General features: G+C 36.2%; 2 protein-coding genes across 2 annotated transcripts in view; one reads left to right on the forward strand and one right to left on the reverse strand.

Moving 5' to 3' along the window:
• Nucleotides 1–329: 329 nt before the first annotated feature.
• YIPF5 (Yip1 domain family member 5) lies at nt 330–12,365 on the reverse strand. Its single transcript, XM_003920555.3, has 6 exons — nt 12,233–12,365; nt 11,541–11,660; nt 7,164–7,336; nt 5,309–5,454; nt 3,479–3,660; nt 330–2,437 (listed from the first exon to the last, which is right to left on the reverse strand). Exons 2-6 carry the CDS (start codon nt 11,648–11,650, stop codon nt 2,275–2,277), a joined length of 774 nt encoding a protein of 257 aa, XP_003920604.1. The 5' UTR covers nt 11,651–11,660; nt 12,233–12,365; the 3' UTR covers nt 330–2,274.
• A 142-nt stretch (nt 12,366–12,507) lies between these two features.
• KCTD16 (potassium channel tetramerization domain containing 16) overlaps nt 12,508–27,095 on the forward strand; it is a 303,314-nt gene continuing 288,726 nt past the window's right edge. The window contains exons 1-2 of the mRNA XM_074381195.1: nt 12,508–12,592; nt 16,060–16,213. The gene's annotated coding sequence lies outside the window, so the exon portion shown is untranslated. The remainder of the gene's footprint in view (nt 12,593–16,059; nt 16,214–27,095) is intronic.

Below are 27,095 nucleotides of genomic sequence, written 5' to 3' on the forward strand. Positions count from 1 at the left end.
GCAGCATATACGCATGCATTAATAACATACTAGTAGAAGTCAACTGGCCACTCCACTCACAAGTACAATATTTGGAGACAAGGCATGTGTCAGTCTGCCACCCCTACAGTGAGTTTCAGTTACTCAGTGACAATCACTGGATGAGCTTTTAGCTATGCTGAGTGTGTCTAGTGTTTAAAGATACCTGTATGCTTTCAGTATAAAATGGGCCCTAAAGCAAGGCAGATAATCTATCTGGTACTTAACTGAAGAAATAGATATCTATTCCAATGCTAGACCAAAAAAAAAAAAAAAAAAAAAAAAAAAAAAGCCACATAGTACTTTTGAGACACAGTACAACAGTCTTTAATGTGTATATAAATATGACTACATATATTATCTTTTTAAGAAGAGTTTGATTACGAGAAGTTTTGGCTATGTAAGACTCTGTGGGTAACCAAACAAACTCTAGAACTAAAGTTGCATCAAATGCCACTCTATTGCATAGCTGTTTGGACAGCAACAGTTAAGGATAAAATAGTTTTGCACCTTATTATTTTGGAGCTAAATAAAAAATCACCACCACCACCAACAAAAAAAATCTCTAAAATGATTTGAACTAAAAATTTTGTTGGGGATAGGGTAAACAACAAATAAGAAAATAATTTGATCCATTTGTGGTATTTGGCTGAAGATGAGCAGTGTTAAGTCTAACCAACAGTGAGATAATTTTAACTCCTAAAGCATCTTCTACCGTTTATTAGCAAAAATTGGATATTAATGAAAGACATTGTTACATTTTGCCTTCACAAGAACTATATTGAAAAAGACAAATGAATTGCAAAGACAAAATACTATACAAGAATTACAATACAAAATTTGCTAAGTTTGAAAACCTACCAAATTGCTTTCCTAAACTAATTTGGTAAGTATGAAAACCTAGCCCAAACAAATTAATGGCAAGTGGGTTTCTCCAGAAGATTAAGAATGAAGAAAAACATACTTATGTGAATCAATAAATATGTTAATTCTCTCAATCTCTTTTTATGCTTTGAAAACTTGTTCTAAAAAAGAAACATTGATATATCAGTTTGGTATGTCTTTTTATTTAGTCTGAAAGTCTCTTTTTTAAAAAAAGCAACATTTTCCTCCCCATACCATATCTTTCTCATAACTATAACTGGGGTTTGTCCAGAATCAGAGGCAGTTTTTCTAGAAAAAGCCAATGATCAGTATACAAGATACAGTATTTTCCTAAAACTCCCTGGCAAGAGAACACGACAATATAAATCAAACGTATTTAATACAAGAAAACAATGTAACTCAAAGTAATCTGCTTATCATTTAATCCCCTTTTTGTCTGATTCTATACTAGCTGATTCTACTCTTAAAGCTTAGGTTAAATTAGGAGTCAAAATCAGAGCCTACTTAAAAGAGACAAAGAGAACAGTGGGTTAGTAAAAGTAAACTCAACAACACAGTTAAAATTAATTGAGAAAGTTTTAATTAATAAGCATTCAAATGTACTTTACATTGATAACTGCGATACTGAAATTGTAAAACTTTAAATATTTTTCTCAAAAAAGGTTAGTGACTTTTTTCTTTTTTGGGAAATGTGGAGACCCAACCATGAGCATCAATGCAACCATTCCAGATCACTAAGCCTTAGTTAACACTAATATCTAAGTAAGTGTTCACATTTCATGTCTACAATAAGGTAGACTGTGAACTTCCTATAGCTCTGAATTTTAGCAGAAATTCCAAGAGATAATTTACAGTAATGTCAAATTTTTGGAGTGGAAACTCATACTCTACATTTGGATCACTTTTTTGCTTTGAGTGCACCTGAACTTGAGAATACAAGGCAATTTTTCTTTCCTAAATCCTCGGAAAAATATTTTTTTGCAGTAAGTCTTCTTTACTATGTCTGGGTTGTTGTTAAGAAAGATTATCAGCTTTGTGTTTGGTTTCCCACAGTTGATAAAAATCTATCAAAAACATTATAATTTGCAAAGAAAAGGTTTTTCAAAGGCTGCAGGAACCGGAAAGAAATAGCATTTCTTATTTGTATAAACACAAACATTTAAAGCTAGTCGCACTGCAGATAAACCCAGTATAGTATGTAAAAGTTCTATAAAAATGAATGAGAGGTACACGTTTACTTTCATTGCTCCAGCAGTCATATGTAAATCTGCATGAGAGTTGCACTGCAGCAGGTCACTGGTCCAATTTAAGAGTTCAAGGTCCTTTTTGCACATTTGGCCCACTGATGTCCACATCCCAGATAAATTCAGTTCAAAAGACAGAAATCAGGGCAAAGACTCCATATAACAAAGCACAAGGATATGCTACTAAAAGTTGCTGTCCTTCCATGGCTAATGCAGAAATAAATATTTTGGAAGCCGAAAAACTACACCATCCAATAATCACAGCAGTGAGAATGATTCCTACCATTCCTCTGTAACCAACAAGGAAAAAAGGGGGAGGAGGAAAAAAAAAAGCAGATGAGATTAGTTATGTAAGAACACTACAATAGCCTATTCTAAAGAAAAGCATTTTAAATTTACATTTTAAATTGGCAAGTAGACACATGCAGAAATAATCACTATTTTTTCAATGCTAAAATGTACCTCACAGTGAATTCAATGATGCTGAATCATTTCATGTAATAGCTTTTTTAGAACTAAATTTTACTTTAAAAAAATATAAGGTCTCTCCCCCTTGGCACTACTGACATTTGGGCTGGATGTTATTTTTGCTGTGGGGGCTGTTTTGCCCCACCCCTCCGTCAGGCATTGCCAAATGTTCCCTTGGAGACTGGGTTTCTCTGTGTTAGTCAGGTTGGTCTTGAACTCCCAACCTCAGGTGATCTGCCAACCCTGGCCTCCCAAAGTGTTGGGATAACAGGCGTGAGCCATCGTGCCTGGCCATACCTTTCCTTTTAACCTAACCTAAAGTATCATTTAAAAATTACACATATTTAAAGCTGTTTACAAGTATATCTATCTGAGAAACATAGTAGGCTGTTAACAGCCTCTTGTCATAAAAAGAATACATTTCCAGTTAAAAAGCTGTCCAATGGAGTATGTATTTATTATTCATATGTTTGGCACATGCCCAATGGTTTCAAGAAATTAGGTCGGATCTAGAAAATATTGAAGAGGGTAATTAAGCATAATTTGAACACTAACGTCTTGAACTTTTTAAGGTAATATGTAACAATCACCCTGTTCAATTTGTTACCACTATGACAATGGTAAGTAAACACAAACTAGTGAAATTCTTTATCATGGGTAAAATAAAAATGGTATAAAAGGTTTTTAAATTTATTCTTGTTATCATTGTTCTTCATCCAAAATCATCTGGCACAGTCCCTACTATCAGAGGCACTAACTGATATGTTTGTTGAAAATCAGTGATTTACTTGAAACTGAAGATGAGGCAAATCCTACTACATAGAATCAGTCAAGCAACCCCTAAAATAAAGATCAGTACTTACTGCAAAGAAAATATCACTGCAAAGCTGGAAAGTAGGATCATGGGTAGAAGACAATATCCAAGGACACTTGCCACACAACCAAATGAAACACCTGTCATGCTCATTAAGTTTAATAAACAAAACATTCCTAGACATCCAATGGCACTGATCCCGTATACATAGCCAAATTGAATTTTGCCAGCCTACGGGTAAAGAAAAAGATTACAGGTTAAAGGGTAAAATATAAGTTACTTTTGGCCTTATTTCACCTGAATCAGTACGTGTGGGAAATAACTGATGAGCATGAAAATCTACAGATGTATCCAGTCTTTATGTAGAAAAGTAGACAGGTTTGTTACAGTCTTTGTAACTTTAAAGTGCAGATATTTCTTTCTCCATTTTCCGGTTAGCAGGTGAACTTGGAATAGAAGTGAGCAAAGAGACAAAAACATAGCAGATGTAAAACAGTAAGGTTTCTAAAAAGAACTCTGGATGACTTTAAGCAAATAAACTAGAGACAAGATGGAAAGCCATTCAGAATGGAATAGGAATAGGAATATCTGCTGAAAGTACCTAACTCCACCAAAAATACCCCAAAGCAATTAATTCTCATTGGTGGAGGTAGTAATAATCTTTCTAAGAAGAAATCTTATGATTCACTTTATATGGGTGTTAGCGGAGCAAGGACAGACAGGAAGCCAGGGCTCTACGAGGAGGAGAGAAGAAATGGCGAGAGGATATAATGGAGGATCTTTTTTCTTTCCAAATTATTGGCTGATTTATACAGTCCTTTGATTTAAAAAAGACATCAATAAACAGTATAAAGCACTGAAAAGATTAGCTAAATTGGAATTATCCTGCTCTTAGCCAAGTTTGTGAACAAAGATTATATTCAGGTCACATTACCACTAAAACCAGTTCACAGAAAAGCCTTCAAAAAAGTTCCTGACTTATCCAATTTTTGTCACATTAAATAATGAGAATGCTTCCACAGATTACATTAACTAAAAAAAATTGGGACTTTTATTAAATTATTTGCAAATACTTGATTAAAAATGCAGAAGTTTGAAAAAGCTGAGTTCACTGAGGAATTCATTCATGTAGTAATAATAAACCTTATATTTGTACAGTGTTTTTAACTTTTCAATGTGTTCTCACATAACCTATCTTGTTTCATCTTCAAAATAATCTTGCTAGGTAAGCAGGATAGGATGATTTTTCTATGACAGGAAACTGAAGGATTAAATGATGTAGCCGAAGGCAGAGTTGGAGCACTCAGTTCAAGCCCAGCTCTTCTGACTAGAAATCCCATCTTCTATGTATTAATTATCTCTTATAATTCAGAGAAATATATTAACAATCATCTTTACAATTTTTCTGTTTTCAATATGCCTTAACATTCTTGGGAAGGTGATAAATTGAGAAAATAATATATAGAAAAGCAATAATCGGTATGAATATAACAAAAGTTTAACCAAGGTCTGGAGATTTTTTTTTTTTAAATGCTATTAACAAAAAAAAAGAGCAATAGTATAAAAACTGTAAGTAATCTCTGAAAAGACAGATTCTAATGAGGAACTGAAGGCATACCTGTTATTTACTATTGTTTTTATTTTTTTTTGCCCCTAATAATTGAATCATTTTTTAGAATAAGAAATGATTTTTAAAACATGCAATACTTACTATGGATGGAGAACTAACGAATAGGTATAAATACAAGCAACTCAATACTATTTCAAACACATCAAAGGCTTGAGGTGTATAAGCACAGTTTCAAAATGGCTTTTAGTACAACATTTAAAATTTAAAGGTTATTTAATTGCACCCTGAAGGATGAAATAAAAATCTTACCAGTAGCAATGTGGCTCCAAAAGCAAGGCAAAAAACCATTGGTCCTGCCAAATCAGTTTCATTCATGATGCTGCCATCTGCTACTTTTAATGGATGTAATACTGTTAGTGTTTTTTGCCAGATGTGGTCAAAATTGATACCTAACTCTAAGGCGAAAGAAAATTTAAAAGTTAATTAGGATTTGTCATGTATTTTTTATTTATCAAAATCTATGTTGAAACAGGAGACAAAATGACATAGATAGCATCACAAAACAATCTAGCAATATTGGATGATATTATTATCATTATTGAGAGAGGGTCTCGCTTTGTTACCCAGGCTAGAGTGCAGTGGCATGATCATATAGCCTTGAACTTCTGAACTCAAGTGATGTTTCTGCCTCAGCCTCTTGAGTAGTTGGGACCACAAGTGTGTGTCAAAACACAAAGCTAATTTTTTATTTTATTTATTTTTTTATTTTCTGCTGTTCTTGTTTTTATTTATTTTTATTTTTATTTTTTTGGTAGGGATGGGGTCTTGCTGTGTTGCTCAGGCTGGTTTTGAACTCCTGTTCTCAAGAGATCCTCCAGCCTCAGCCTCACAAAGCACTGGGTTTACAGGTGTTGAGCCACTGTGCCTGGCCTGGATGATATTATTTTAGTGAGTTCTCTATGCCAGTCTTCATTGTGGTGCTCATCCCACAAATATGTCATTTCTGTATTGGTGTTGGAAAAGGGTATGGATATGATGAAACAGACACTTAATACATCCCTCAGGTATGACTGCATAGCAAAGAATATACAGAAAGGGTTAACAGTAAGAGGTTCTTTAACTGGGGCTTCAGGAATACCTGGGGGCCCATTTAACTGTATACAAAACTATGTCTCTAAGCACATGTGTGCATTGAGTATTCATAGCTTTCATTAGATTTTCAAAGAGTATCTGGTTCAAAAAACACATTCAGAACTATGGCTTTCTAGATTTTGGAATACAATTTGAAAATCACCTTTTTTTTTTTTTTTTGAGATGGAGTTTCGCTGTTGTCACCCAGGCTGGAGTGCAATGGCGCAATCTCGGCTCACCACAACCTCCGCCTCCTGGGTTCAAGCAATTCTCCTGCCTCAGCCTCCCGAGTAGCTGGGACTACAGGCGTGCACCACCATGCCCGGCTAATTTTTGTATTTTTAGTAGAGACGGGGTTTCACCTTGACCAAGATGGTCTTGATCTCTTGACCTCGTGATCCACCCGCCTCGGCCTCCCAAAGTGCTGGGATTACAGGCGTGAGCCACCGCGCCCGGCCACCATTTTTTTTTTAATTATACTTTAAGTTCTTGAGTACATGTGCAGATTGTGCAGTTTTGTTACATAGGTGTACACGTGCCATGGTGGTTTGGTGCATCCATCCCCCTGTCATCTACATTAGATATTTCTCCTAATGCTATCCCTCCCCTAGCCCCTGAATCCCTGCTGTCCCTCCCCTAGCCCTCCCACCCCGACAGGCCCCAGTGTGTGGAAAATCACTATATTTTTAGTGATGTTACTACTTCTGCCAGTTTATTTCCACATAAAATAATGGATACCATGCTTTTTCTTCTCACTTTTTCTGCCAGTAGAATTTAGTCAATAAACTGAAGTAAAAGTCAATGCTGACATAGTAACATACTTTATTATCACTATTAAAAGATCTATTAAAAAATTTGATCCTCTGGCCCAATGTGGTCTCATATATACTCTACTTAAAATGAGTTGCTTAGCAGAAAACTCTCTTCTACAAGTTTTTTTTTAAAGAAAAAGACAACTTCTCCAAATTAAGATTAATTTTCACCAACCAACTGAATACTACTGCGTACTATCAAGTGCTGCAACCAATCTTACCTTCTAATAAAGGTGGCTCATCCTCAAAGTTGTTTCCATAGAATGGCTGAGGTGAAGCTGGGGTATATGTCTGAGTTGGCTGGAAAATCTGCCCAGTGTATGGCTGTTGTGGTTGCATCATGTCTGGAGGGACAAATCGGCCTTGCTGCGAGTAGTCATAGCCAGGATACTGTCTATAAATGAAAGTAAGTTAATTTTTTCAGACGTATTTCAACTCCTGTACAGTTATCCCTTAAATTCCTAAATTTTCAGGTGACAGCTAGAGAACCTTAGTTGCACAAATTCCTAAGATATATACTTGGCCAATTTTTATGAATCATGATTGAAATGATTACTAACATCAAGCTGATTATCTACAATGAAAAATCATAATTCTTATAGAAAATCTTCTTAACAATACCAATATTCACTTACGTAGCACTAAGCATTTAATATACTGTTAAAGATTAGGAGGTCAACAAATGAAAACTTTAAAACTGTCTCTATTTTTCTCCCTTAGTGAATATACACAATATAAAGATACAATATGAAATAAAATCTGTGCCTAAGAATGAATGAAAGCTTAGGATGTCAGACTTTGCAATACATGTTACATAATTTTCCACTGTAATTTGGATAGCTGTTGAATTACCATTCTTTACTCTTCATAGTATGTTACCTTTGGCAAGTGGACAAATCTCTTTAAGAGCAACCATCAATTTTAAAATACAGTGGACAAATCAAGCTTTTGCTTTGTGAGGACTTGCTGAATATAACAGAACATTTTTAGTACACTTTGCATTTGAAGAGTACTTTTAATTTTTCATAGTTATACACTTATTGTCTCATTTGATATGTGCTATAGAAAACCCTGAATCTAGAGGGAAAACTTATCACAGCTATTTCAGTGACAATGACAAGAGGGAAGGAAGAGAAGGATATTGAAGCAACATCTTTAAACATCTGTTTCACCATGTTCTGAAAAAATCCAACTACTGATGGGACGAATCTAATGATATACTTAAAAACACAGATGTGAAATAGTTACTTTAAAAGATATTCTAAAAAATGAGAGCTGAGAAGCATTAGAAATCCTTTAGTCTAATTCCCATTTAAATTCCTATAGTCATAATGTCAGTTTTCCTTGGAGTGAGGCTCACTTTATTCATTTTTGAGAAAATATCTGCCAAATGCTCAAGTCTGAATAACCACAGTTTATCAGTTGTTCTTTCAAATAAAAATGGTCTTCAGGAGTAACAGCCAATTCAGCTTGCACAGGTGCTTTTCGTAAAGACAGTCATTGTACTTTAGCATGCAGTAAATACTAAATTTTGTCATACAGAATATTAAAGAAATATGTGTACTAAAGGGTGAGGGTTTAATAAAATAATTCTTACTGCTTCTTCAAGAGAATCCTTAAATGAAATTGACTCCCTGCCCACTCTCCAACAAGTCTGTAGAGTGACGAAGAATACGATGACTACTAGAACAACTTGATGCCACTATCTTGAGTCATACTCAGGTACCAGCAGTTTTACTAATTAATACTTTTGCAACAGCACTGCAAATGTTAACATACCTAAAAAGGTATATGGTATCTTAGTATTGTTATGAAAATAATTTTGACCTTAGAGAATCTCAGAAGAGTCTGAAGGACCCTCTGTAGTCTACAGTCTAAATTTTAGAACTGCTAATATACACCCATAAATTTCATGCAAGCAATTTATTGTTTCAAAGGTGGCACCAGCATTCCATCTTCAAGAGGAAAGGTGGAATGAATCTACAGCATCACAGAATTATTTTCTTTTTCTGGCAGGACTTATTCAGAAAAATTTCTGACTTACTCCTGCTGGTTTTAAATTAAAACATGGTATGGCACACATGATCTTTATAGACTAACGCAACATACTTTCATGGCAGGAAGAGTAGCAGATACTAAATTAATACTCTCATAAGTACTCTATACCAACAACAGACAAAGTCTCTTAACATATTGGGTTGGTTACCCAAGTTCAGGGAAATCCTCTAATATTCCATAAAGATACTATCAGGTAAATCAAAGGAGAAAAAACATAATACCTTTCACACTTTAAAAAATGTAACTTGGTATTATGATATATTTCATATGCATATCTAGAATACAATGTGGAACCTGTCCAATTTTCCATTTGTATAACTCAATGGATTATGATCAAAGGGTCTCTTATACTTTTTTGTTTTTGTTTTTTGGTGAATGGATGTATGAATGATACTTGTGACACACCTATAGAAGAAGCCACAAAATGTTAAAGCCGACTTCATATGGCAAATGCAGAACTGTGTACTAGTAACAAGTCAAGTTAAAAATTAATGACAACGCAAGTAATATGCTATTTGCACCTAGATTTTCATCAACGGAGAGCTAAACGTTATTGGCGGATCTTTGTTACCAAGTTAGCAAATCAAACAAAATATTATTTGGTTAATTGAGACGGATGTTTAAAATGCCATTAGATTGTAGAACTACTTGAAGGTACACACAGAAGAGTTCAATTTTTAAAAAAATGAATCTCAGAAACTCAAATTTATTACTGTTAATACATTAGGCTTCTTTTTTCCCCAGGCATCATCTATAAAGCCAAGTTTATAGCAATAATGATTATATAATCGCCTGGAATAAAGATTCACTAGTACTGAAGCAGTGTTTACAGGTACATAATTTGGTTGGAATGAAATTGTGAGATAGCACCAAGTACTAACTAGCAACAAGTTGTTTAGAATATCTAAATTGCTGTATGGAGAACTGAAATGACTGTTAAATGGAATGAGACTGTAAGTCACACCTTTTAAGTGAAGCAAACGTGGACAGGACAAAAAAGAAAGGCAGAGACAGATAAATCCCATAGGCTGCAATCTAAATGGAATAATTCTGTTGAATCTAACTATAAAAATACTATTCGGTTAAAAATAGGCCTGCATACAGAGACAGGTTCTCTGAAGCCCTGTTGCTGCTTTAGGCAAGGGTTTATTAGATGGACTCTGGCTCTCCTATACACAGAGCAATCACCAAAAACACATATTTAGGTAAATGAATGAATGGAAATATCTCAATACAAATTTTCCAATTCTGCCCATTAATTGATCAAAAGAGATAAATCCTCATTGATATGTAATTAAGAATTTAACAGAAAAGAGAAATGAATCAGAGGGTATTTTGACATGCTCACTACCATTGTTCAAATGTGTTAAGTTATAGAGGGTAAAACAAAGCCTTAGAATATAACAAATTAAGCAGACTCAAAGGGTCTATGGTTTTAGAAAGGATAGCCTAGCCAAGACAGACTATTATAGAGCAAGAGTGTATTTGAATTTTGTTTTGTTTCTTAAATTCTTGGGCACTCTAATGCAAACACATTCTGGCATTGCATGTTTCTCACGAACTGACATAACCTTCCCCTGCCCTCATTGTGGAACAGTCTTTATGAGGTTTTAAATTCGGGATCCATGAATGAACATCGTATAACACATGAATTGTCTTAAGTTAAATATGCACATTTATTTCGGTGTTTGAGTGAATGCATGTATTTATGGGAAAGAGGCCCAGTTGTAGTAAGATTCCCAAAGAGATCCAGAACCACCTAAGAAAGTTTAAGCAACCCTAATATAGGAAGCTCCTTTATTTGACAGGAAACCATTAAGATTATCTCTAGGGTCCTAAGAAACTAAGGAGAGGATGTTCTAGATGAGATTGCTAGAAAGACTCCAGTTCATTGTATTTTTGTCACAAACACCAGGTAATATAAAAAGATCACTAAAAAAAAAAAAAGTTCAGAGGCTAATGGCTCTGAGTCCACCTTCTCAGTATGCAACTGACAACATGTGTGGTACCGACCATAAGGGTTTCAGAAAGAGGAGTAATAAAAATGATTATCAACTGCTGTATGAAAATCACCTGATGATTCATAATAGTTGACCTTACACTGCTAATGTCACTAAGCACTTTCAGTTAGCACTGATAAAAGTCTCAGAGTTGGACTGATTTTACTACTAACAAAAGATCTTAATTTTTCACTAGTCCCATGAACTAACAACAGCCTATCTTCTAGGTACCTGAAGCTCCCATCTTCATCTAAATACAGAAATACTATTATTAGACAACAGTTCTTCAAACAAGCTACTTTTCCATTCATGGTACACCTGAAGATTTTGCAGAAGATAACCAACTCTAAATAGAGCAATACCTTCAAATCCAAACCAGTCACATGTCACATGTCTCTCCTGAGGAAGAAGATTATGCATGAAAGATCATATTACTGATAAAGGACATGTTCACACATTGTTTTAGGTAGAATCAAATATTCTAAATATGTGTCTTCCCTACAATGTAGACTAAATTAATTGCCAGAGATGAAAAGTTACTTGCTATAGGGTCCTCCACTTCCTCCATAATCATAGGACTGCTGTGACTGATCATCGATGCTGTAACTTGTCTGGTAGAAATCCGTGTTTAAGTTTTCAAAACCGGACATTGCAAATAATCTGTAATAAAAAAGAAATGGTAAATATTGCTTATGCCCCAAATCCTACTGAATTCATTCCTGGCAGTCTGCTTAAGCAAATACAGAACACAACAAATATTTTTTTCAGTAATGCGGGGGGCAGGGGAGAGGTCAGGGAGGAAATGCAGCATTAAGGGCGGTAGCGGAGAGCGAGTAAGAAAATGTCTATTCCCGAAGTCGCGGCCGAGTAAGACAACTCCACCTTAGGAGCTGATGTGCCTTCCGATAGAGGCGAGGTCGTGGGAGTGGTGGTGGTTCCACAGGGGTCTAACATATCGATAGTAAGAAAAATGATTTTTCACCTTGGGACAGGGTTTTACAGCTGACAACGCGACTGCTTCCTTGAAACATAAGGCCTGCCGCCTGCCAGGAAAGTGCAAAATCTTGGAAAGTCGCGCCTGAGGTGCAGGGGCCCGCATCAGAGCAAGGGCTTGAATGGGAGCGAGGGTCTGAGCGAAAGGACCAGGGCGCGGCGCCGAAAGACCGCAACAAGCCCATTTGCACAGGTGTGCAGAGAAGCCGAACAGTGTGCCACGGGCTTGGGTCACTCACCAAACGCGGAGGCTGCGCTGGCGGCAAAGGCAGTAGCTTCCGCAGTCCCAAACAATTCCCAAACTCAGTTTCAGATCCTGAAGCAGCCCCGTTGCTACGTGTCACCGGGCCAAAGAACTGCTTCCGGGGCATGCCCGCTCGCGCAGGCGTGTTGGCAGGTGTTGCGCTCTCCCCTTTGGTTGGGCACCGGTGGGTAGGGGGGGGGCGGAGACACGAATATGGAGCATGCGCATTATCTAATCCGCCTGCGGCGGGCCAATGCGAAGGGGGAAAGTGTTTCCGGCAGCCTTGTTAGCGGTGGCACCAGGAAAGCGCAGGCGCAGCAATTGCTGCTGAGGCGGAGGACTTTCTCAGACCGAGGTACTGGTGCGGGAGACGCTAAGTGACAGAAAGAGCCCCTTCTCCTGTCCACAAATTGCAGTGCCTCAGTATCTGCATTTATTGCGATTCAAGCACGGTGCTTAAGAGTTTATATGTATTATTTAATCTTTACAACCCAATGAGATGGTTACTTGGTTACTTCCCTTTTCTAAGTGAGGCTATGAAGTGTTCATTCATTCTGTGCTAGCTGGGGGGATACTGTGGTAAATATAAGCTGTATGATATCTACGCACCTGGAGTTGATGGTGGAGAGGGGTAATCAAACACGTACAAGTGCACATGAAATTGCTACTGATATTCTTTAGTGCTCCATAATTCCTTGAAAGAGTGTAACATTTGTCTCTAAAGAAGAGTCTGTAAAGCCACTGTAAGAGGGTTATCGAAGGGTGAGTGGGAGTTAGAGAAGAGGAGAAAAAAGAGGAAAGGGCCAGGGTAAAGGAGGACAAGGGAAAATAGCCTGAATATTTTAGGCAAAGAAAACAATGTATGCAAGACCTGGGAAGCATGAAAGATGAAATCGGGTTCTAAACTTAAGCATTATTGATATTTTGGGTCTAGATGATTCTTCGCTGGGGGCTGCCCTGTGCGTGTAAGATGCTTAGCAGTAGCGTCCCTAACCTCTAGCCATTAGATGCCAGTAATCCCCACAACCCACCACTACCACCAAGTTGTGACAGGTAAAAAACTCTCCAGATATTGCCAAATCCAAATGGCCCTGGGGTGGGGGTGGGGGCAACATCAGCTGAATTTGGGAACCACTCTTCTGTGAGAAACCTGAGTGACTGGAAGAGCAAATAAGGGGAGCCACATAGGAATTGAGGCCGATATAACAGGAAGGGGCCAGGAAATATCCTGTGGGATTTGTGTGTTAGTTTTGAAAGAATTCAAGATTGTGAACTGATGAGTGATGTTTAGATGGTTTTCTTTTGAAAAAGAATGCTTTGGCTGCTGTGTTAAATCACTTTCTCAAGGTGGTGGAATCCTTAATATTGTGACTCTAAATACCATGTTATTAACTAATGAGCAGAACTTTCTTCACGGTTAATGGTAATAATATTTATCATGAACCATTGCATCGTATTCTGGGATCAAAATCCTGAGATCCTCACAAAAGAAGCCAGACCATTGTTTGGGGACTAGTTTCCAAAGGAACAATAAAATTTCACTGAAAAAATTTCTCTCAACACCTCCCATCCCAATAAAACACAAGTAAAACTAAAACAAACAAATGCACTACCCTCCAAACAAAAATAGCAACAGCAAAAGGATATAACAACCAAACCAAAAAGCCTAGGATTGTGCTCTAGAGACCAACAGGTAGCTACCCTTTGAGGTTTTTACTTCATTGGTCTATTTATTTATTTATTTATTTATTTTTATGGATGCATAATAGTTGTACATATTTATGAGATAAAAGTGGTAGTTTGATACAAGCATACAATGTGTAATAATGAAATCTGGGTAATTGAGGTATATCTGTCACCTCAAACATTTATCATTATTTTGTGTAGAGAAAATTCTAAATTCTAGTTATTTTGAACTATGCAATAAATTATTGTTAACTATATTTACCCTATTTTGCCACTGAACACTAGATTTTTGTACCTTCTATCTAAATATATTTTTGAATTTCTGAAATTCAAGTGTTTAATTTACCACCTTTCAGTTTAGCATTTATTGGTTTGGGTATCATCTGCACAACTTTAGGTAGAATGACCACTGATTATGATTTGCTAGAGACAATCCCATTGTCCCATTTTCTGCCTATTTTTACTTACCCCCAGCATAATTATTAATATTGTTTCCTTTTAGTCTAAAAAAATCCTACTTCCATTGATAAACTTTGTGATTATACTTTCTTTAAGCTACATTATCCATGAAACTGAGTTTCTAGTAATCAACAATAGGCAATAATTATCTACTTAATAATCTTATGGTTAAAAATATTCTAGTCTCTTGTTTCTTTCTGATATTTCTATTTCTTCTGAATCAAGAAAGATATCCCTTTCAAATTTGAATGAGCTACAAGAATATGAGCATTAAAAATTGCCAGTTTAGATGCTGGCAAAGTTGTAGACAAAAAGGAATGTTTATACACTGTTGGTGGGAGTGTAAATTAGTTCAGCCATTGTGGAAGATAGTGTGGTGATTCTTCAAAGGCCTAAAGACAGAAATACCATTTGACCCAGATATCCCATTACTGGGCATACACACAAAGGGATATAAATCATTCTATTATAAAGACACATGCACGTGTGTGTTCAATGCAGCATTATTCACAATAGCAAAGACATGGAAGCAACTCGAATGCCCATCAATCATAGACTGGATAAAGAAAATGTGGTATATAAGCACCATGAAATACTATGCAGCCATAAAAAAGAATGAGATAATGTCCTTTGTAGGGACATAGATGGAGCTGCAGGATATTATCCTTAACAAACTAATGCAGGAACAGAAAACCAGACACCACATATTCTCCGTGAAAGTGGGAGCTAAATAAGGCGAACACATGGACACATAGAGGGGAGCAACACACAGTGGGAGATGTTAGAGGGTGGAGGGAGGGAATCAGGAAAAATAACTGATAGTTACTAGGCTTAATATCTGGGTGATGAAATAATCTTTACAACAAACCCCCATGATACAAGTTTATCTTAGGTACTAGGCTTAATTCCTGGGTGATGAAGTAATCTTTACAACAAACCCCCATGATGCAAGTTTATGTAACAAACCTGCACCTGTATCCTTGAACTTAAAAAATTTGCCTTTTTAGAAATGAATTATTAGTATAGATGTTATTCAAATTCTACTTCTGTCTCTGAAAACAATGAACATATTTATTTAAATTTTTCCCCTCGAATTTCTGCTCTAGTCGAGAAGCCAAGCAAGAAAATTGAGTTACCTGATTAAGTTTTACATAATGTTTGTTTGACTTTGAAACATAAGCCAAGGTATCATTCAGATATCCCTTAGGGATTTTGAGGACATCCATTAATTTCATGGTTAGTCATGTAGGAATTTCTTTTTGGATTTTTTTTTTTTTTTTTTTTTTTTTTTTTTTTTTTTTTGGCATTGCTTCCTCACTCTGGGATGAGGTCCAGAAAGTTATATTAAAGGAAACTGGAGTACTTGGTAAATGTGCCTTCCTCTGTTAAAGTCACCTAGCTGGCTTTATCAGGAGTAGAAAGCCTCATCTAGGTTAAGAGATGAGGTAATATGAACTAGACCTGTAATAGCTGCACAGTCCTTCCCTGAGACCTAATGTATCCATCACCAAAACAAAAAGGGAAAGGACATGCTAATAATGAGTAATATCATTTAGTTAGACAGTCATGCTAGTATACATCATACTGATACTTTTACATACTTCAAAAACCCCGTTCTCTAACTCTGGCTGTGAAACTGAGATATTATAGTTGCCTTCTTTCCCTTCTGTTTTTCAGTTAATATGTCATGGAAAATCGTGCCAGAAAATTATGGTTTGAATATGGACAGTTTTCTCCTATCTTCAGCTATATCCACAAGCACCACATGAAATGGAAATCTGGCAGCTCTGTGTGTATCAGTCAAGTTCCGCAATGAGACCTGATAATTACGGTAAAAACCAATATAAATACCCAGTGTTTGTTTTCGCTCTCCCTACATAATAACTATGTAACTTCTTTTCCAAAATATGACAGTTATATTTTCCCCAAATTATCTTTTTTCCTTTGCAAAAGAGTTTCCTCATCAGGTCTCCTGTATTAGGTTATTCAAAGTCTGCTTCTTTTATTTCAGTTCTTTTACTTCGAACAATGAATAGTTTTGGGAAGACAGAGTTGCCTGTAATGGCATTGAATGATTTTGTACAGCACTGGTTTTATAAAGCAAAGAAAGTTAACCCTGATTTCATAACTATTCCTGGAAGCTTGACTTCAAAATTGCAAGTGCTACACGTTGTTAAAAAAAAAAAAGTCTTTTAAAGATAACATTTAAAGCAGTATTGTAAATACTGTATATATTTTCATTGTAGAGATCAAAAATACCCTCTTAAGTAACAAATAAAAACATTGCTAACGTCAAGTGAATGGGTATTGTGGCTTGGAATATGAATTTCAGTGAAGGCACTGAAGCACTGAAATCCTGGAAGTCAGTATTTCAAATAACTTAGGTAGAAGGGGAGAGAACGTGAGACAGCATGGGAGAAATCCAGGTGGGCTCTAATGAGGGCAAAGCCACTCATGCCAAAGGTAAAAATGAAGCATTTTAAAAATATAGCAGCTAACACATATATACTTCAAGCATTTGTGTGCCAAGCATTTCTTTAAGCACTTTGCACTTTTTGACTCAATTACTCCTCCTAACAACCCAAAGAGGTAGGTGCCGTGTAACTCCCATTTGACACGTAGGAAATTGAGAACAGAGTAATCTTTTAAACATTATTATGCTAGAAAATAGTAGACTAGAGATTTTGAAGTCATTCCTGAGTCCTTATGCTAAACCACTAGGCTGTATTGTTATTACTATGAAATGTGAATGTAGAAAAAGCAATAATTCTGATTAATGTACTAATTTATCTAAAATGTGGTTGCTGATATCTATATAAACTAAAATTGCAACTAGACATTTGAAAATTGTGTCTGCATCTCCACATTTATATACATTCAAGTTGATAGAAAATATTTTCTGTCATCTTCTCATTGGGCAAATAATCTTTAAACCTTATGTTTAAGTTTACATTACATTAGTCTTGTATAGTAATCGATATTGCATGGTAGTTAAGGGTACAGGCCCTGGAGCCAGACTGCATGGATTTACATTCTGTACTACTTACTAGCCATGGAGCTTAGTAATTTATCTAAACTTCTTGCCTTACTTTTCTCATCTGTAAAGGCAAGGTAAGAGAATTCATTGCTAAATGGATCATATGATATAATGTATTCTAGTTTAAGTGTCTAAGTACTAAATATCCAATGGATATTTGCAATAATTATTGATGAATCTGTGTAGCTACAGAAGCAATATGATTTCTTCAGGAAAAATTGACATTTAAAAAGCTATAAGGATGGGTTTGAACAAGCTAACTACTTCTAAGATCAATTATAAACATTCACTCTGTTGTTTCCCTTGCAGATTCTGTATTATATTATAATTTGCTTTTTGATACTGTGGAGTGTATTAAAATACGCTTTTTTATCTCTGTCCAAGATTTTTTAAATTTGGCTTGTATGCATTGTAAATTTTAGTCTCATAATGATTAAGAGCTATCTATATTTAGAGCAATTATATTTGAAAATTGTTAAAATATAATTGCAATTTTATTTGCCTTCTTTCCCTCATATTTTTTTCTTGACATGTTCTTCTCATATTTTATTTTCTTGATATGTTTTGTCTTATTTAAAATACTATAAAAAAGCGTCCATCTTTCTGCTTTTTCTTTCTCTCCTTTCTTCCCCTAATACACAGAATTTATTGGGAGACAGAGCATAAGATAATTTATATTGTGGACAATATATTTATTTGCAAAGAAAGCAAAAGGCAGTGTCCCAGGCAAGTGAAATCATATGCATAACAACTTTTAAAGATGTAGTGTTTCTTAAAATCATAGATGTGTCAGGTTTTATTATACTCAATGAGAGAGCAGCTTGAAAATTACTGCAAGCATGATATATTATGGCTTAGGTTCCTTTATGCAGTTTACTTTTTATATTTTTCTGTTAGAATTCTGTTGCCTATTTTTAATGTGGTTGCCCATTTTTAATGTGGTTGTTTGTTTTTCTTGTTGACTTGTTTAACTTCCTTATTTAATGTGGTTGCCCATTTTTAATGTGGTTGTTTGTTTTTCTTGTTGATTTGTTTAACTTCCTTATTAATTCTGGTTATTAAATCTTTGTTGGATGCATACTTTGTAAATGTTTTCTCTTATTTTGTAGATTGTTTACTTTTGCTGTGCAGAAGCTCTCTAGTTTAATTAGGTCCCACTTGTCAATTTCTGTTTTTGTTGCAATTGCTTTTGAGGACTTAATCAAAAACTCGTTGCCAGAGCCAATGTTGAGAAGGGTATTTTCTGGGTTTCCTTCTACGATTAAAAAAAAAGAAGAGGAATTCTTCACATCCCTCTCAATTAGAGTTATTTTAAAGAAGGTTAATGCTTGAACCATAGTAACTATCATGAGGTCATATCTATGTAACTATATCATTGTACTTTGTGCGGAAATGATTTTTTACTTTACTCCACACTTTACTGCTGTTGAGGAATGGAAGGAATGAGACTAAAGTGACTGTTTGAAAAGAATTGCATTCAGACTGGATTAATTTCCCAGGGCTGCTGTAACAAGGTACCACAAACTGGGTGGCCTACATAAACGAAATTTATTGTCTTTGAGTTCTGGAGGTGAGACATCTGAAATCAAGGTCTGGGCAGGGTTGGTTCCTTCTGAGGGCTGTGAGGGTGAATCTGCTCCGTGCCTCTTTTGTAGCTTCTGCTGGTTTGGAAACAGCCTTTGACATTCTTTATCTTGCAGCGGCGTCACTTCAATCTCTGCCTTCATCTTTACATGATCTTCACATAGTCTTCTCTGTCTTCTCTCTGTGTATGCCTGTCTTTGTGTCCAAATTTCCCTTTTTAAAGAGCACCAGTCATATTGGTTTAGCACCTACCTTAATGACTTCATTTTAACTTGATTATCTCTTTAAAGATCTTATTTTCAAATAAGGTCACATTCTGATGTCCTGGGAGTAAGGACGTCAGTGTATCTTTTGGGGGATGTATAGTTGAATTCATATCAGCTTTATGATGTTACTGCATTCTTTTGCACAGACTGAATCTTTTGTTACACACATGCTCAATCAAAAGAACGATAATCTAATTTTTTTCACTTTGATTAGCTATTCATGTCAATGTCAATTTGTTGTCACTATTGCAGAGTGGCAAACCTTTTGAATCAAATCTGTAGCAATGGAGTCTTCAACTGCATCATTTTGGATATCTAGTTTAACACTTGGCTCAAAGTAAACTCCTTACATTTGGTTTAAAGTCAGTGCCCTGCTTGTACAAGGACATATGCTGGAATGTTTTTCATCAGACTTTTTGAAACAAAGTAAGAGGTCATTACATTATAAACGAGTACAAGCCTACTAAAGGAAAATCTTAATGTCTACAGTACTAATTCTTAAACAATGTTATTTTATTGATTCTTTTTCACTTGTGATTATTTTTAAAAAATGTAAAGTAGAACTATAAAAGTAGGCATTTTGATTTTTCAGTTTCTTCCATAGAAGAAAAAGTTATTATATTCATAATGCTTTTAATGTACTTAGATATGATTTTTTGTTAAGACTAATTATAATACTTAACTCTTTTCCTTAAATGAGCATTATTTTATTTTAAAACAGAGACATGTGAAATCAAATGTCTGATTTTAATTAAATTCTGCAAATTTAGATCTAGAAGTCAAAGACAAACACATTTTTGCCTTTTGATTTTATGTTAAGCAGTCAAGATGTTTTTTATTCTTCTCCTGCAGTCCTAATTTTGTACAGTTTAATGAAAATCATAAATCCCCTACTATCTGTGATAATGAAGTTTCCTCTGTGGAAGAGAATATAAACATTTCTTAACTGTTGCTAAGATGTTATTTTGGAAAGATTGGCATCATTTAAAATATTATTTGATTTCAGATTTATAACTCTCATTTCTTTTCTGGGCTCTAATGAAAAGTTATTCCTTTTAATTCCAAAATTGGCTTCTGTACTAAATATTATAACATACTACATTCCCCTTCCCACTCCCTGGAAATTAAATGTCTCAACTTCACATTAAAATTTTGAGAGGCCTCTAGGAAATTAGCCTGAATTTACTCAGATAGCTCTAAAGTTAACAAGAATAGCCTGATCTTCATAGAATAATCAGGACAGCAAGTGCGTCAGAAAGTGACCAAAACAGCCCTCATTTAACTGGCTTCACATATTGAGAATTAAAGAGAATTAAAACTGCAGGAACTTTGAGATAATTCATTCCCCACTCTTTGATTTTACAGATGAGGATCTGAGGCCAGGAGAAGTGAAGGGATGTGTTGTAATACCTACACTTGCCTGTGCTGCCTTGACATTTCTGACCCTCACAGGGTCCTAAAGGTTTACAGCCATGAGTTCCCTTACTCTTGCCAGATATGTCCCCTACCCAGCAGGAAAGACTCCCCACCAGGCTGGTTCAGCCACTCTACTCAGGCCTCAACCCAAGTGGTTTTTGCCTTCTTACAAGCTGGTGAAATTATTCAGAGAAGCCAATTACATCCCCCTCCCACCATGGGAACCAGGAGGCAACTTACCCTCTAGTTGCTATACACCACAGGCCCTGCCAATTCACTCTACTCCTGAGTGTAACTACTATGTATCCCTGAATGCAGAGTCTTCTCACCCAGGCTGTGAGTGTATGTGATTAATAAACTGCTGCCAGTCTCGTCTGTTCCATATTGAGTATATCATGTACTCATCTGTCTTGTATTATTTGGGGACATGGATCCTTCCTTCACCGACATGGTGGATAGGAAACTATCAGAACAAGGGATTTGATCAGTTTTACTAATATGGCTAGTATCTGATTCACTGTTATATCTTGTCTGTGGCTTTCAGCTAGCACATTACAAAGATTGGGTGATAAATAAGTGATTGTAACCATCAGAAACTCTATTAAACAGAGGTTATATTTACTTTTGTATCCCAACTCTAGGATATAAAACAATGTGGTATTTATTCATTGGTCTAACAAAGATTTATTGAGAACCTACCCATGTGCTAGTCACAATATACAACAAACAGATTCTGTGTCTATAGTTTTTTAAGCTTGACATAGTTCTGCTCTCCCATTTTCCCTGCAAGTTTCTTGCAAACTCTCTATCAGTCCTCTGCCAGGAAATGCTCCTGTTCCTCAATGCTTCTAGCTTGATGAGGTCATTACCAGGCTTCCATACAAGCCAGGATCACCATTCTTTGTGAACTAGAAGATCTGAACCAAGAAAAGATTCTAATTTGCAGATCTGCTGCTTGAGAAAATGTTTATAGTGATCTGCCAATGACTATCCTTGCTGTCAGTGGTAATGATGCCCCTACATAAGAAATATTCATCTGTTTCTAAGACCCACAGTGCTGAGCATTAGTGCACATGAGAGTAGATGCCAAGGTATAGCATACTTTGACAACTTTTTATTTTGATCAGAGAAGGATGAGAGTGGATCTATGCCAATAGCACTCCACAGAAGCACTCATTTAATCCCCTGGTAGTTCATTTCCTTGAATTCTTCTGCCATATTTCTCAATATAACTATCCCTTGTTCCAATTATCTGTTGCTTTGTAAAGAAAAACAAGGCCGGGCGCGGTGGCTCAAGCCTGTAATCCCAGCACTTTGGGAGGCCGAGGCGGGTGGATCACGAGGTCGAGAGATTGAGACCATCCTGGTCAACATGGTGAAACCCCGTCTCTACTAAAAATACAAAAAATTAGCTGGGCATGGTGGTGCGTGCCTGTAATCCCAGCTACTCAGGAGGCTGAGGCAGGAGAATTGCTTGAACCCAGGAGGCGGAGGTTGCGGTGAGCGAAGATCGTGCCATTGCACTCCAGCCTGGGTAACAAGAGTGAAACTCCGTCTTAAAAAAAAAAAAAAAAAAAAAAAAGAAAGAAAAACAATAAACAAAAAACTCCAAAAAGACACAAAAATTTTAAAAACCTCAAAAACTTGGTGGATTAAAACCATAACAATAACATTGTTTTTTCCTGAAAATCCAAAATTTGGGCAGGGTTTGTTGGGAGTAGCTTATCTCTGTTTCATACAACTTCAGCTGGGGAGCTCAAAAGCTGGATGTTGAATTCATCTGAAAGCTCATTCACATATGTGACTGTTGATGCTGGCTACAGGTTGGGATCTCAGCTAGAGCTCTCAAACACAACATACACATATGATCTCTTCATGTGGTATCGGCTTCCTCAAAATATGGTGGCGTTGTCTGGGGAAGAGCATCCTGAGAGAGAGAGAAAAAAGTGCTGTATTACCATTTCCATATCATCCTTTGAAGTCATATGATATTCTGATGCCGTCTATGGGCGAGAAACATGTTTGTAAAGCTGGCCCATATTCAACGAAAAGAGAATTACACTGTAACTTTTTATGCAAAGATTTTCAAAGATTTTTAAACATGTTTTAAAACCACCACTTCTCAATGGGATGTAAGTGAAAAAACAAAGAATAATGAACATTCTTGTGTAATCTGAGAGACCAGTATTGGCTAGTAGCAGTATCTACACAGCAATTCCCTTTCTGGGTCTATATAGCCAAAGGATATGAAATCAGCACCTTATTGAGATGTCTGCCCTTCCACATTCATTGCAGCATTATTCAAAATAGCTAAGATATGGAAAAAACCTGAATGTCCATCAGTTGATAACTGAATAAAAAATTTGTTGTTGGTGATGGTGTTTGTGTATAATTGAATATTATTCAGCTTTTAAAAGAAGGAATTTCTGCCATTTATGCAACATGGATGAAACTGGAGGACACTATGTTAAGTGACATAAATCACACATAGAAATGAAAATACTGCATGATTTCTTGTATATGTTACTATGGTTTGGATGTGCCCATCAACAAGTTGATGTGTTGGAAACTGAATGGTCATGTAACAGTATTAAGAAGTGAGGCCTTTAGAAGGTGATCAGGGCCAGGCACAGTGGCTCACACCTGTAATCCCAGCACTTTGGGAGGACGAGGCAGGCAGATCACCTGAGGTCAGGAGTTCGAGACTGGCCAACATGACAGAATCCTGTCTCTACTAAAAATACAAAAACTAGCCAGGCATGATGGCAGGCACCTGTAATTCCAGCTACTAGGAAGGCTGAGGCAGGAGAATATCTTGAACCCAGGAGTGAGCTGAGATTGCACCACTGCTCTCTAGCCTGGGCAAAAAAGCGAAACTCCATCTCAAAAAAATAAAAAAAATCAGGCCACTAGGGCTAAGCTCTCATGAAGGACTTGTTGCTGTTATCACTGGAGTGTTAGTTATGGCAGGAGTGGGCTCCTAATAAGGTTATCACCATTCATTTCCCTGTCTTGTGTGCTCACTTCCACCCTTTACCTTCTGCCACAGATGACTTTTGCCAGATGCCAGCACCATGCTCTTAGACTTTACAGTCTCCAGAATGATAAGCCAAATAAACTTCTATTGTTTGTAAATTACCCAGTCTGTGGTATTTTGTTATAGCAGTAGAAAACAGACTAAAGCTTATGCGGAATCTAAAAGCAAACAGCAAACAAAACCTTTTAAATAACATAAAATCAGAATAGAATGGTGGTTACTGCAGGACAGGGGAGGAGGGGATTGGAATATGTAAGTTGAAGGGTACAAAGTAGCAGTTATGAGGATGAATGATTCTTGAAATCTAAAGTACAGCAGGAGGGCTATGAAGGTGATAGTTAATAATATACTATTGCATGGTGGACATTTTCAAAGAATAGATTTTAGGCGCTGTTACCATGCAGACACCAGGGATTGCTTGAGCCTGAGAGGATGAGGCTGCAGTAAGCTGTGATGATGCCATTGTCCTCCAGCCTAGGCTGACATAGGGAGATCCTGTCCGAGAGAGAGAGAAATAGAGGGAGAGATGGAGAGACAGACATAAACAGCTTAAGGAAAAACTTTCAAGTACAATTGTGATCTTAATTATTTCTTACCTTTGTTCACTTCCAGTTATGTGTTTATTATTTCTTTGTTGTTATTGTTTTTTATTATTGTTTGTTGTTATTTAACACATACACATACACAGAGTATCTTTGTGAGATGATGAATATGTTAAGTTGCTTACTCGTAGTAATTTATGTATATGTATATCAAAAATCATGTTGTACACCTTAACTTTGTGTAATAAAACGTTTAAAAATAAAAAAAAAATAAAACAGTGGGCATAAGACCAAAACAAAATAAAAGTGAAAGAAAGAATTCTAAGTATGTATTAGATCCTAACATATGAGCAAAGGGCTACTTCAGTATTGAATCTACTTATTGGTGTTTTGGGTTTCCATAGCTGTGGCCTTACTGTTATAATGTACATTTAGAAATGTTATTCAATTGCTAGTGAAGTATTCTGCTTCTGGTACACTGTTCTTCCTTATAAAAACATGGTCTCAAAATAAAATTATTTACTCATAGAATAAAACACAGTTGAATAACTATTCCCTAGTGCTTTTTCTCTACCTATAATGATGCACAACATTTGCTGTTTGCTTATTTTTTTAATGATGCATAAAGGATGACTCTCCTTTTCGTCTCTGCAATTTCGCATCAGTAAAATGTTTATTCCATGCTCATTTTGCCCCCTAGTGGCTTTTTATGGCCTTGTTCCATATTTAAAAATAATTTTCAAATCTTGTGGAATATAAGAAGGAAAAGTACCATTTTGTTCCTCTGCCACATGAACATCATTTTATAGATGAGGAAACTAAACCACAGAAAACTTGCAGCACTTGTCTAGTGTCACATATCCAGCTAGAACTAGAAATTGTATATTGCTGTCTTCTCCTACCCTGCTAGAAATAAGCCTCAATGGGATGTAAGTGAAAAAACAAAGAATAATGAACATTCTTGTGTAATCTGAGAGGCCAATATTGGCTAGTAGCAGTATCTACACAGCAATTCCCTTTCTGGGTCTATACAGCCAAAGGATATGAGATCAGCACCTTATTGAGATGTCTGCTCTTCCATGTTTATTGCAGCATTATTCAAAATAGCTAAGATATGGAAAAAACCTAAATGTCCATCAGCTGATAACAATAAAAAATTTGTGTTGGTGATGGTGTTTGTGTATAATTGAATATTATTCAGCTGTTAAAAGAAGGAGATTCTGCCATTTATGCAGAAATAAGCCTCAGGAAGGCAGGGCAGCCTGGTTCATTGATGAACAAGAACAGTGCCTAGCAAATCCTAGGTGTTTAGTAAATAGTTGCTATATATTATAAATAAATGTATAAATGAATCAAGACTAAAATCTGTATTTATAGATTTCATGCTTTATATAATACTATGTAGTTTGTTTTATCTTCACCATAAATCTTTTACATAGGGCTTGATATTTTTTTTTTTTTTTGAGACGGAGTTTCGCTGGTTACCCAGGCTGGAGTGCAATGGTGCGGTCTCGGCTCACCGCAACCTCTGCCTCCTGGGTTCAGGCAATTCTCCTGCCTCAGCCTCCCAAGTAGCTCAGACTACAGGCGTGCACCACCACGCCCAGCTAATTTTTGTATTTTTAGTAGAGATGGGGTTTCACTTTGTTGACCAGGATGGTCTCGATTTCTTGACCTCGTGATCCACCCGCCTCGGCCTCCTAAAGTGCTGGGATTACAGGCTTCAGCCACTGCGCCCAGCCAGGGCTTGATATTTTATTCCACTTTTCTTCATGACACTTTCAACTCCTTGAACTACCTCACCTTTTACTTGTTTTGCCATTAGGTTTGTTACATTATCATTAATTTATTCATTCATATTAGTACCAGCTGAATCAGTCACTGTGTTGCCTACAGAGCTACAAAGAGGTACTTTTTAAAATTCAATTTTTATTTATTAACAACTGTGGTTAAACACTATATACTAAAAATTTGCTATCTTAACTATTTTAAACTATACAGTTCAGTGTCATTAAGCATATTCATATTGTTGTGAAACCAATCTCTAGAACTTTTTAAACTTGTAAAGTGAAATACCGTGCCCATTAAACTTCTCACCCCAGCTTTGGCCACCACCATTCTTCTTCTATGTCTATGCATTTGACTATATAATATTATTCTTTTTATGACTGGCTTATTTCACTTAGCATGATGTCCTTAAGGTTCATCCATGTTAAAGTCCATGGCAGATTTTGTTTATCTGTTTATCATTGATGGACACTTGGGTTGCGTCCGTCTTTTAGCTCTTAGGAATAATGCTTCTGTAAAGTTGGGTGTACAAATATCTGTTTGAGACCCTGATTTCAATTCTTTTGGCTGTATCCTCGAAGTAGGATTTGCCTGATCATTTGGTAATTCTATTGCTAATTGTTGAGAAACTGCCACACTGTTTCCCATAGTGGCAGCACCATTTTACATTTCCACCAACAATGCACAAAGGTTCTAATTGCTCCATACGATAGCCAACACTTGTTATTTTCTTTCATTCTTTCTTTTTGTGGCACCATACTGATGAGTGTGAGGCGAATTATGGTTTTTATTTGCATTTCCCTGATGATTAGTGATGTTGAGCATCTTTTCGTATGCCTGTTGGATATTATTTGCATATCTTCTTTGGAGTAATGTCTATTCGAGCTCTTTGCTACAAAGAGGTGCATTTAATTAATCAGTTGCTTCCTCTATAGACAGAAAATTCTTAGGTAGCAACATGGTGAGAGCCATTTCCCTTGTTCTTTTTGATGCGCTATATCACCATTATTTCAGATCTCAATCATAAATATAAAATAACTAAA

This window comes from Saimiri boliviensis, chromosome 1, assembly GCF_048565385.1.
Source record: "Saimiri boliviensis isolate mSaiBol1 chromosome 1, mSaiBol1.pri, whole genome shotgun sequence".
NCBI lineage: Eukaryota > Metazoa > Chordata > Mammalia > Primates > Cebidae > Saimiri > Saimiri boliviensis.

What these genes read in the sequence shown, in the direction of transcription:
- YIPF5 (XM_003920555.3), bottom strand. Translation starts at nt 11,650, where the DNA reads ATGTCCGGTTTTGAAAACTTAAACACGGATTTCTACCAGACAAGTTAC. An exon ending in TTGGAGCCACATTGCTACTG is followed by an intron (nt 3,661 to 5,308) that starts GTAAGATTTTTA and finishes CTTTACCCGTAG; the next exon opens with GCTGGCAAAATTCAATTTGG. An exon ending in GCAGTGATATTTTCTTTGCA is followed by an intron (nt 2,438 to 3,478) that starts GTAAGTACTGAT and finishes TGTTGGTTACAG; the next exon opens with AGGAATGGTAGGAATCATTC.